The sequence below is a fragment of the Mobula hypostoma genome, chromosome 16 (assembly GCF_963921235.1).
Source record: "Mobula hypostoma chromosome 16, sMobHyp1.1, whole genome shotgun sequence".
NCBI classification, from domain to species: Eukaryota; Metazoa; Chordata; class Chondrichthyes; order Myliobatiformes; family Myliobatidae; genus Mobula; species Mobula hypostoma.
Genome location: NC_086112.1, coordinates 6,125,470 through 6,138,090, shown reverse-complemented (window position 1 = coordinate 6,138,090; position 12,621 = coordinate 6,125,470). Strand labels below are relative to the sequence as shown.

Here is a 12,621-nt window from a genome sequence, read left to right as displayed (position 1 = left end):
CTGCTCTGATTAACCGATGGCCCAATTAATTGGAATCCACTGTATTTATTTAATATTCGTTGAGATACCGGCAGTACTACGTACTCCAGGGTTATGTTATTTCGGGTAATGGAAATTCACCCTTACGGAAATCAAAGCCGGAGGTAAGTTTAAAGGTAAAGATTAGCTTTATTTGTCACATGTACATCAAAACATTCAGTGAAATGTGTCATTTGTGTCAAATCAAATGGGTGAGAATCGTGCTGGCCAGCCTGCAAGTGCCGTCACACATCCGTTGCCGTATGGCATGCCCACAATACTAACCTAATGTCTTTGGAATGTGGGAAGAAACCAGAGCACCCAGAGGAAACCCACGTGGAACCTCAATCACTAGTACTGTAATAGCATTATGCTGCTGTGCGTCTATCGTCAGATGCACAAGTACACGTACTTCGCCATGGATGGTCCAAAGCCCAGCTGCCAAAGGAGGAGGGTTGGGTGTGGGACTAGCCACCCAGTCCCATAAAAACCCAGTGCTACAGAAATGCTCCTAGGAGCTCCGAAGACCTCATACCTGAGAGAGGAAGGAGTCACCACGGAGTTGGGCTGCACCTGGAGGCAAGTTGAAAGACTGGCCAAGGACAGAGGTCTCTGGTGAGCTTTTACCGGTAGCCTGTGCCCCAGTAACGGTGATGGGGCTTAGGAAAAAGAAATAGACAAGTTCATATATTCACAGCTGCAATGAAAAACTTCCTTGTGGCAGCATCACAGACACATAGCATCATATAAGCAGTATTCACAATAAATACAGAATTAAACAGAAATGATACACATTTTTACAAGAAAGAACACAATTAGAACATAAAAGAAACAAGGTAATACACAAAATGCCAGAGGAACTCAGCAGCATCTATGGAGGGAAATGGACAGTTGATGTTTTGGGTTGTGACTCTTCACACCATTGATGCTACCTGGCCCACTGAGTTCCTCCAGGAACTTTTGTGCATTGTTTCAGATTCCTCTTGTTTCTCAAAAAAAGGCAAAGACAACTTTATTGTAAAGTCATCAAAATGGTCATAGTGTTGCTAATTTACAGCGATTAGGATTGTGTCAGATGGTTTAAAAGCTGAATGGTTGAAAGGAAATAGCTGTTCTAGAAACAAGTGGTTCATAAATTTTTATTTTAAAAGAGATCAGAATAAAAATTTGCTGAAATGGAATTTATTTGGCAAAGAAACAAGGGGGCATAACTTTAAGGTGATTGTGGGAAAGTATGGAGGGATGCCGGAAGTAGGCTTTTTTTTTACACAGAGAGTGCTGGGTGTATGAAACGCCCTGCTAGAGGTGGCGGTGAGGCAGGTACATTAAGGACATTTAAGAGACTCTTAGATAGGCGGATGGATGAAAGTAAAATTAGATAGATTGGTAAAATGGTTCGATTGATGTTACAAAAGGATAAAAGGTTGACACAGCATTTTGGACCGTAGTGGCTGTATTTTGCTGTAAGGTTGTATGTTCTATATTCAATGTTCTAGAACTGAACAAGTACTAGTTTAATTCTTATTCAACTATATATGAATACCCACGAACATAGCCAAATGAAACCGCAAGTTTTCCACCGGGGTCAAGGTGCAAAAACACAGTATCAAACAGCCATACAAAGCACGAGGCCGATACAAAGCATATAAGATGGCAGAAAACATATAATCACACAAAAAATATAATACCCAAGTCCCTGAGTGACATGTCCCATAGATTGATGGGGCATGAACGTTGTTGGGAAGATCAAGCGTAAAGCAGGTCTGCTGACGAGCTTCAAAGCAATCCAGTTTGTTTTGCTCTGAGCGAACACTGGAGGGCAGCACCCATGGAAAGGGCCAGCCCCCAACTCCATATGGATGCAGTGCCACACCGCTGCTGGCACCTCCTCTCCTGTGTGGCTGCAACAGGCAAACCCGTGGCATCAGACCTCATCTGCACTACAGCTGAGATCATGTAGCCCCCTCGGCAACGATCCAGTGAACCAGCCTTGCAGTTTCCTAAATTACCAACGTCCAAGAGGGTCTTCTGCTCACAAGAAATACGTCCAAGACAATCACTCACAGCTAGACTGCACAACGACTTTGTGCACCACCTTTCTGTAGCAGGTGGCAACAAGTATGTACCAACTGTGGATTGCTGGGCAGAGCATCTCTAAGGCCTAGTCCACACTGTATCTCAATAAATTCTTCCAGCACCTCCAGCTCCCTCGCTATCGAGTAACTCGATGATGGGGTAGACTTGCTATACTTGATATTGTTTATAACCAGCTGTGTCTTCTGATCGTAGAGAAGACCTAGCATATGAACTGTTGCACAGGCAGTGATTGAAGGCTGTGGATGACACCTGGGAATTCACCTCAGAAGTTTGGTTTGGAAAATGACAACGCAATCTCTTCAATTAAAACCTGCACAGTGATATTTTGTCAAACAATGTTTTATCCATTTCTAGTTAATTAAAACGGCAGTCCTTAATCTTGCTGATAGACAGTACACCTGTGGGGGCATCACTGTTGAAAGACAAACTTGCCAAAGGAATACATCTCCACTTTTAAGATGAGATTGAATGGGTAAAAGGTTTCATAGAACACTACATCACAGTACAGGCCATTCAGCTGGTGATGCTGGGATGACCTTTTAATCGACTCCAAGATTAATGTAACCCTTCCCTCCTACATAGCCCTCCATTTTTTATCATCCATATGTCTATCAAAGTCTCTTAAATATCCCTAATATATCTGTCTCTGTCACCACCCCTTGCAGCGTGTTCCATGCACGTACCGTTCTGTGTGCAACAAACCTACCTCTGAAATCCACCAATACTTTCCACACCATGAAAGTATACCCTTTCGCATCGACTGTTGCTGCCCCAGGAAAAGGGTGCTGGCTGTCTACCGTGCCTCTTATCATCATGTTGTTGAGCACCTTTCCACTCCGTCTTTTAACAAACAACAATTAACTTGAGGGAATCAATCACAAGCATGTTTACTTTACTTGCAACAAGGGAAGACTAGAATCACTCAAGAGCCAGTGATAGCTTCAAAAAAAAAGACAGCATAGTCATGCCTTTAAACGCAAGTAAGACAGTTCAAGGACAGGGCGCGTTCTATTCTTAGACAACGTACTTGGCATCCTTACAGTATCATGTCACGTGGTCTGCAGTTTGTCAAGGACTCAGATTCCATCAGCATAATGTTGCATGAGCACTGTTCGCAAAGTACTGGTACAATATAGGTTCAATGTTATTACAGACAAAAATAGCCATTTTTTTACTACAAGTATATTTTCACATTGTGTACATTTATCAAGTCACCTCTCATTCTCCTCACTTTACAAAAATCTCCGAATAAGAATGGTTATCTTGGAAACAGTCACTCCATAACATAGTGAGGTACACAGTACTGATGAAGAAGCATGGGGTCTCAAACTTTGGTATTTGCAAATAACCGAACGAAAAACTTTCTAACGCAATTTTAACATTTTGTTTGAAGCATTCTGCAATTCTAGAAATCACCATAGTGGATGATAATCTGACTGAATTTCTGGAGACATTCCGTGTTGTACTAACGGAAGTGACGGGAGGTGCCACAATAGGAGATGACAACATTATTACCGTCAGCATTCCCAACAACGACTCCCCTGTGGGGGTGTTTGGGTTTGAGGAACGTTACGTAAGTAATCTTTTCCTTCCTTCTCAGTCGTGTTTAACATTCAAATTCAGTTATAACATTTGTCAATGATATGGAGACTGAAACATTAATGCAAATTATTTTTAATTTATGGAATATCAATGTCTCTTACAGGCCAGCATTTATGCCTCATCATTAATACCTTTTAACTTCAAGTTCAAGTTTATTGTCATCTGACTCTACATAAATGGTGGCTGTCAGTCTTGTCCAATGTGGAAAAGCCATTGCACTGGGACATTTCCACCTACTTGACCTCAGAAGGCCAAGTCCAGTGGGACGAACAAGCATCACAAACTGGGGTCTTCCTTGGTTGCAGTGGATGACCATGACGTCTTGTGTGCCTCGTCATGCCCTTCCCTCACCACGGAGCCTTGCAGAACTGCCCTAACGGCCCGTTGGATTTCATTCACCCAGTCTGCTGAAGCTGACTTTGCATGCTGCGACAGGCATGTGCCTAGTTCATCAGGGTATGAGACTGCCAGCTACCCTCTCCTGGATTAGCCCATCTGTCAGAGCGGTGTACCGGGATCACATGCAAATAGCTATTTAGAGCCACAGATCAGAGCTGAGTGTCCAGTGGGTTCCAAGGATGAGTGAGCTGCCTTGGAATGGACACAATAAGTCCCTTCACCAGGGGTGTTACCCCTCCCTGGGCACCCCATGCACCCCTACATGTATACATCCAAACAAAATAATGTTCCTCCAGACCACAGTGCACCCACAAAACATATATTGCACGCAGTACATAAAACCAAATATTACCACAAATAAGTTAATAAAATATCATTCAAATTGTATGTAGTGCTATGGTGGCATCCATTAGTCTCGCGAGACCATGGATCTGCGCCTGGAAAGTCTTGCTTCAGTCTGTGTTAGAGCAGCATCTGTTGTGGCTGTAGAGGCCCACGGGGGAGTGACAGTCTCAGCTGCAGCGACTGCACTTGAAGGCGCTGTCCTCCAGTGTTGGCTTTCCGTGTTGTGCCATCGCGGTGAGGCAACGCTGGAGTGTCCTCTCCAGGGCGCAGGCCTGGGCAAGGTTGTATGGAAGACCGGCAGTTGCCCATGCAGCAAGTCTCCCCGCTCCATGACATCGTTGCTGTCCAAGGGAAGGGCAAGGGCCGATACAGCTTGGCACCGGTGTCGTTGCAGGAGTTGCCAGAAAGAGGTTGAAGGCAACGTCGGACTGCCTTAGGGACTCCAGCTCCAGATTTGTCCTCAGGGTTTACTCCCGAAGCCTTTCCCATGAGTGGGTATGGCCGCAAGGCAGCGGAGGTTTGAAGTCAGAGTTTTCCCTCTCTTAGGTGCACTGCCTTCCCAGGCTGACGAGCTCCATCGACCCGAAGCACTGGTTTTAAGGCACCAGGACCCACCTTTGCCCCTTTTCCTGTAGTAGAAACAGTTCCGCCGGGCTTAGAGGCGAAGCCACACGAGAAGGCCAGGAGTTGGACTTGGTTGTCAGAGGCTATTTGAGGAGCATGCCGTGAGGAGCACTTTTAGGTAGTGGGAGCTTGTCCCCACCACCACTCCTCGGCTTGACAACCTTGGAACCTATGTAGTGCACAGCACAGGTAAATAGTAAACAGCTTGCTCTCCGAGTGACAAGACATCAGTGGTGGCTGTGTATTCATTAGTCTCACAGCCTGAGGGAAGGACCTGTTACCCAGTCTGGCAGTCCTAGTCCTGATGCTCCTGTACCTCCTTCCTGATGGTAGAGGGCCAAAGAGATTGCGGGATGGGTGGTAGGGATCGTCAACAATGCGTTGGGTCCTTCATCTTCAGCGCTCCTGGTAAATTGCCTGTGAGAAGATGTAATAGGCAGCCTCCTTGAGCTGCAATAGTGTTTCTAGAGCGGGTCCTCATATCGTGCTGATAGAGGTTCCAGGAAATGCATACATTAGCGACTGAAGAATGGTGATCATTTACACGCTTAGATGCTCATGTGACTTTACGCAATATGGCGTTCTTTTGCAGCTAAGCCTTTGTCCTGTGTGGTGTTCACTGGGGTGCTGTTGGTGTAACAGCAGTACATTATTTACTTATTTAGAGATACAGCGTTTAAATGGCCCCTCCAGCCCTTCAAGCCACACAGCCCCACCAATCCTCGATTCAACCCTAGCCTAATCACAGAACAACTTACAATGACCAAGTAGCTTCTAACCCATAGATCTTTGGACTGAGGGAGGAAACAAGAGCACCCGGAGGAGACCCATGCATTGGAGGACATAATTGTGTTGCACTAACCATTAGGTTACCATAGCGTCCTGCATATTTTGTAGCTGGTACACAACCAGCAGATGCAAGGAGTGGATTTGTGCCAGTCACATGGGCTGTTTTGTTCTGATCAAAGTCGGCATTCTAGGTACAGATTTGGATCCCTTACTTAGAGAGAAATTGAGCTCTGTGGAAAAGACTTAATCACATATATGTAACTTGGGTGCCAAAGACTTTTGCACAGTACTGTATTTGTCAACGTGCAGTGGAGAGCAAGTTTGTAATTTTGGCAGGAGCAAAGGATGTTAGAAATGGAGAGTGTGGAGCTCCATGGGAGGGGTGCGGGACAGGTGGCAGAGAAGGAATGCCAGGGGCAGGGGGTGGCACAGATGCAGATACCCAGCCCTGAGACACCAGGCAAGGTCATTTGATTCCAAACAATTGGTTCATTGATCATTACAGAATGTCTCTCTGGTGCTTCCCACTCGCTCCCCTTTTTCCGACCGTCATTCCCCTCTCCCTGCCTCCTTTCCACTCTCAGTCCACAATAGAGACCCAAATCAGAATCAGGTTTATCCTCACTTATATGTCATGAAATTTGTTTTTCTTTGCGGCAGCAGTACAGAGCAATATATTAAGTTATATGGTATCATGGTGGCTAAGATGTTAGCATGACACTATTACAGCTCCTGCATTTGGAGTCCAATACCAGTGCCATCTATAAGGAATTTGTATATCTTCCCCATGGAATGCTTGGGGTTTTCCTGGGTGCTTCGATTACCTGCCACAGCCCAACGATGTACCAGGTAGGTTAATTGGTCATTGTGTATTGTCCCGTGATTTGGTTAGACTTAACTGGGTTTGTCAGGGGTTGCTGTTCTGGTATGGCTCAAAGGGACAGAAGGGCCTACTCTGAGCTGTGTCACTAAATTAGTAAAATAAATAAGAACATATATTTGGAAAGACAGTTCAGAGAGTGTGATTTCCTGGATGAAGGAATTAATTTATAAGGGAAGGTTGACCATATTAGATCTACACTCTGTGGAGTTTAGAAGGATGAGACACTGTCAAATTGAAATGAGCAACACACAAAGTGCTTGAGGAACTCCGTGGGTCAGGTAACATTCGGATGAAGGGTCATGACCTGAAACATCGATTTTCCACCTCCCTCCATAGGTGCTGTCTGACCCACTGAATTCCTCCAGCATTTTGTACATTTCTTTATGTTTACAGCATCTGCAATCTCTTGTGCCATCAAAAGACCATTTGGTAGAGGAGCAGAATTAGGCCATTTGGCCCATCGAGTCTCCTCCACCATTTCAACATTGCTGATCCATTTCCCTCTCAACTGTAATCTCCTACCTTCTCCCCGTAACCCTTCATGCCCTGACTAATCACGAATCTATTAATTTCTGCCTTAAACATACCCAATCACGTATCCTCCACAGCTGTCCATGACAATGAATTCCACAGGTGCACCACTCTCTGGCATGTTGAAACATTATTGGATTCTGAGGGAGTTTCATATGGTAGATACTTAGAGAATGTTTCCTCAAATCTGGAGTTGGTATACAGAGTCACCCGTTTAAGCCAGACGAGGAGAACCTTATTTTCAGAGGGTGATGAATATTTAGAATTCTCTATACCAGTCACCCATGGAAGTTGAAGGAATGAATTTCATGAGGACTGTGATAAACATTTAGACTAAAATAGACATAGTGTCAGGAAGTATAGAGAAGGTTTGACCGAAATGCAGAGCAACAGAGACGTTTGAGCGGTGAGCGAACACTTTAGTAATAAATTGCAAATTTACAAGTCACAGGGGACCACAAAACGAGGAAGAACAGAAACTTAACACGACAAGGCAATGTGGTAACTGAACGCTAGGCAGAATTGGTCAAGGGTGGCTGGTCTGATGGGTGAACAAGGATTGTGGATGAGAACTGGGTTTAAATAAGCTGCAGGTGATGAGATGGAAATGAGTGGGAAATGACTCCTGTTAGCTGGATGGAAACTAGGAGGTGTTTGCCTGTGCAGACCTGACAACAAGAGATTCTGCAGATGCTGGAAATCTAGAGTAATGCACAAAATGCTGGACAAACTCAGCAAGTGAGTTGGCATAAGAGACTGCAGATGCTGGAAATGTGGAGTAAAACACAAACACTCCTCTCTGTAACTGGATCTTGGACTTCTTGACGGAAAGACCCCAATCAGCCTGAGTTGGCAGCAACATCTCAGGCTCCATCACGCTGAGCACTGGTTCCCCTGAGGGCTGCATGCTTAGCCCACCGCTGTTCACACTGCTGACTCGTGACTACACTGCTACATCCAGCTCAAACTGCATCATCAGGTTCACTGATGATACAACAGTGGCTGGCCTCATCGGCAACAATAATGAGTTGGCATACAGAGAGGAGGTAGAGGGGCTTGTCAAATGGTGTGAGAACAACAGCATGAGTCTCAACATGGGCGAGGCAGAAGAGAAGGAAGGTGCAGGCTGACCATCACCATTGCATATTAGTGGCTCTGCCATGGAGAGAGTGCAGAGCACCAAGTTAGTCTTCACATAACAGACGATCTAATCTGGACCCACAACACCTCCTCACTAGTCAAGAAGGCACAGAAATGTCTACATTTTCTGAGGAGATTGAGGAGTGCAAGGTTCCCTACACCATTCTAACAACTTTCTGCAGGAGCACCATCGAGAATGTCTTGTCTGGCTGCATCACTGTGTGGTACAGAAGCTGCAAGGCATTGGACGCATGACCCTACGGCAGGTAGCAAAAGCCTCTGAGAGGATCACTGGGGTCTCCCTCCTCCACTTTACTGGGAGCTTCGTTGGCAAAGGAGCCGTATCGCCCATCCCACAATCTCTTTGACCCACTACGTCAGTAAGGAGGTCCAGGAGCATCAGGACTAGGACTGCCAAACTGAGTAACAGGTTCTTCCCTCTGGCTGTGAGACTAATGAATACCCTGCCACCACTGAGGTCTTGTCACTAGGACAGCAAGCTGTTTACTGTACAGTTTGTTTAACTGTGCTGCACACGCCGTGCATTTTTAATTATATTGACTGATTTGTGGTAATATTTGTTTTTGTGCTGTGTGTACTGTACGTTTTATGGGTGCACCTTGGTCTGGAGAAACATTGTTTTAATTGATTGCATATATGTACAGTTAGATGTCAATAAACTCAACCTTGAACTTGAACAGGTCAGGCCACATCTATGGAGAAGAATAAAATGTCAGTGTTTCGGGCTGAGACGTGCTTTCCTCCCCACTCCCCCCTCTCCCACTCACCCACCCTCCTCTTCACCTGCTCTCACCTATCACCTGCCAGCTTACACTCCATCCCCTCTCCACACCTTCTTATTCTTCTTCCCCCTTCCTTTCCAATCCTGATGAATTGTCTTGGCTCAAACAGTCAACTGTTGTTCCTTTCCATAGCTGAGTTCCTCTAGCACAGCAGCATATTTGAGATTGTAATATTTCTGACGATGATTAGATCAGATAGGGGAACAAGTTTTAAGAATTCACGTTCAGGTCAGGTCTGTATTAACTGTTGTGAGGTCATATGATACACAACTTTTTTCTTGTAGGTAGCGGTTGAGGAACCATCGACATTCGATGATCCGGCTGGCTTGGTGTCCTTTACTGTCCGTCGAAAGGAAGGTCACGGCTCAGTTCGAATTGTTTGGCAGGTGGATGATGCTGCAGTTGATGACCTCTCACCCCTTTCTGGAACTTTGATATTCAATCAGGTAGGAATAGGAATAGAAACAAATGGGTAAAATCTGCATTTGACTGTAGTATTTTACCACTTACTGTGCTAACTTCATTGACCCAGTTGGCATTTTTTATTTAATTTTATTTGGAGACAAAGCACAGTAACAGCCATTCAGTGCAAAAAGCCCGTGCTGGCCAATTACACCCATGTGACAATTTACCGGGACTGACTCAATTGGCCCAGTTATCCTGTGAAATTAAGTTTTATTTAGAAATATAGCACAGTAACAGGCCCTTCTGGCCCTCTGAGCCCATACTGGCCAATTACACCCATGTGATCAAAATACTCCCAAGTGATGCCTCACCAGTTCTTCATAAAGTCTCAACATTACATTCTTGCTTTTATAGTCTAATTCTCTTGATATGAAAGTTAACATTGCATTTACCTTCCTCATGACTGGTTCAACCTGCAAATTAACTTTTAGGGAATCCTGCATGAGGGCTCCCAAGTCCCTTTGCATCTCAGTTTTTTGTACTTTCACTCCATTTAGAAAATAGTCAACCCTTTCATTTCTTCTACCAAAGTGCATGACCATACACTTCTTGATATTGTATTCCATCTGGCATTTCTTTGCACATTCTCCTATTCTCTCTTAAGTCCTCTGTAGCCTCTCTATCTCCTCAAAACTACCTGCCCCTCCACCTATCTTCGTATTGTCTGCAAACTTTGCAACAAAACCATCAATTCTGTCATCCAAATCATTGACATAAAACGTAAGAGGTATCGGACCCAACACAAAACCCATCAGCCAGCCAGAAAAGGCTCCCTTTATTCTAATTCTTTGCCTCCTGTCAATCAGCCATTGCTTTATCAATGCTAGTATCTTTCTTGCAATACCATAGGCTCACAACTTGTTAAGCAGCCTCATGTGTGGTACCTTGTCAAAGGCCTTTTGAAAATCCAAGTGCACATCAACCGATTTTCCTTTGTCTGTCCTGCTGGTTATCTCTTCAAAGAATTCCAACAGATTTGACAGGCAAGATTTTCCCTTGAGGATACCAACCTACTTTAACATGTGCCTCCAAATACCCTGAAACCACAGTCAACTCCAACATCTTCCCAACCACTGTGATCAGACTAATTGGCCTATAGTTTACTTTCTTTGCCTCTCTCCCTTGTTGAAAAGTGGAGTGATATTTGCAATTTTCCTGTTTTCTGGAACCATTCCAGAATCTAGTGATTCTTGAAAGATCATTACTAATGCTTCCACAATCTCTTCAGCCACCTCCTTCAGAACTCTGGAGTGTACACTATCTAATCCAGGTGGCTTATCTACCTTCAGATTTTTCAGTTTCCCAAGAACCTTCTCCCTAGTAATGGTAACCTCACTCACTTCATGACGCCTGACACCTGCAACTTCCACCGTATTGCTAGTGTCTTCCACAGTGAAGACTGACACAAAGTATTTATTCAGTTCATTCGCCATTTCCTTGTCCCCATTATTACCTCTCCAGCACCATTTTCCAGCGATCCAATATCCACTCTTGCCTCTCTTTTACACTTTACGTACCTGAAAAAACTTTTCGTATCCTCTTTAATATCATTGGCTAGTTTAGTTCCGTATTCCATTTTTATCTTAATTACTTTTTTTAGTTGCCTTCTGTTGGTTTTTAGAAGATTCCCAATCCTCTAACTTCTCACTAATTTTTACTCTATTATATGTCTTCTATTTGGCTTTTATGTTGACTTTGATTTTTTTTGTTAGCCATGGTTGCATCATCCTTCCTTTAGAATACTTCTTCCTGTTGCTTATTACAAGACAAATTTTACACTGTACCTTTGTGGATGTGACAATAATAAACCAATTTACCAACTTTGTGTGACACTTAGATCAAAGGACAGTACATTGTTGAAAGGCAAGCTTTCCAGAAGAACATATCTCCATTATAGCCTTGGATTCAATGGGTAATAGGGTTCACAGAACAAACTACACACAAATATCATGCAATCTATATATACTTTCTCCTCCATGAATTTAACCGCTCCTTCCTACACAAGCCATAACCCTCTATTTTTGCTAAGTTTGGTATGGGCCCTCAAATCCTAAGAATTTTCTACAGGGGCACAATTGACAGCATCCTGACTGGCTGCATCACTACCTGGTATGGGAACTGTACTTCCCTCAATCACAAGATTCTGCAGAGAGCAATGTGGCAGCCCAGCGCATCTGAAGTTGTGAACTTAGCAATATTCAATACATTTACAAAGACAGGTGTGATAAAAGGGCCTGTCGGATCATTGGGGACCTGAGTCACCCTAACCACAATCTATTCTAGCTACTACCATCTGGGAAATGATACTGAAGCATAAAAGCCAGGACCAACAGGCTCCGGGACAGCTTCTTCCACCAGGCCATCAGACTGATTAACTCACCCTGATCTGAGTGTATTTCTATGTTGCATTGACTGTTCTATTTATTATAAATGATTATAAATTACTATGATTGCACATTGCACTTTTAGACAGAGGCGTAATGTAAAGATTTTTACTCATATATGTGAAGGATGTAAGGAATAAAGTCAATTCAATTCAATACATACATGTGCCTATCTAAGAGACCTTTGATGTCTCTGTGGTACCAGCCTCTACCACCACCCTGGCAGTTTGTTCGAAACACCACCACTCCCTGTGTATAAAAAAATTGCTACAGTGTACCTCTGACATTTCCCCTAAACTTTTCCTTCACTCACCTTAAATGGATGTTCTCTTGTATTGGACATTGCCTCGCTAGGAAAAAGTTGCTGATTGTCTACTCCATCTCTGCCTCTCACAATCTTATACACTTGAATCAAGTTGCCTCCTCCTTTGTTCCAAAGAGAAAAGCCTCAACTTACTCAACCTTTCCTCATAAAGCATGTTCTCTAATCTTGATAAGTGTGCTCCCTATCCTCTCTAAAGCTCCACATCTTTCCTATAAT

At 44.0% G+C, this 12,621-nt stretch overlaps 1 protein-coding gene across 1 annotated transcript in view; it reads left to right on the top strand.

The window, feature by feature from the left end:
- The window catches only part of adgrv1 (adhesion G protein-coupled receptor V1), a 514,329-nt gene that overhangs the window by 247,242 nt on the left and 254,466 nt on the right, over window positions 1-12,621 (top strand). Inside the window, exons 57-58 of the mRNA XM_063069242.1 lie at window positions 3,509-3,688; window positions 9,516-9,677. Of these exons, the coding sequence (XP_062925312.1) occupies window positions 3,509-3,688; window positions 9,516-9,677 (342 nt within the window). The remainder of the gene's footprint in view (window positions 1-3,508; window positions 3,689-9,515; window positions 9,678-12,621) is intronic.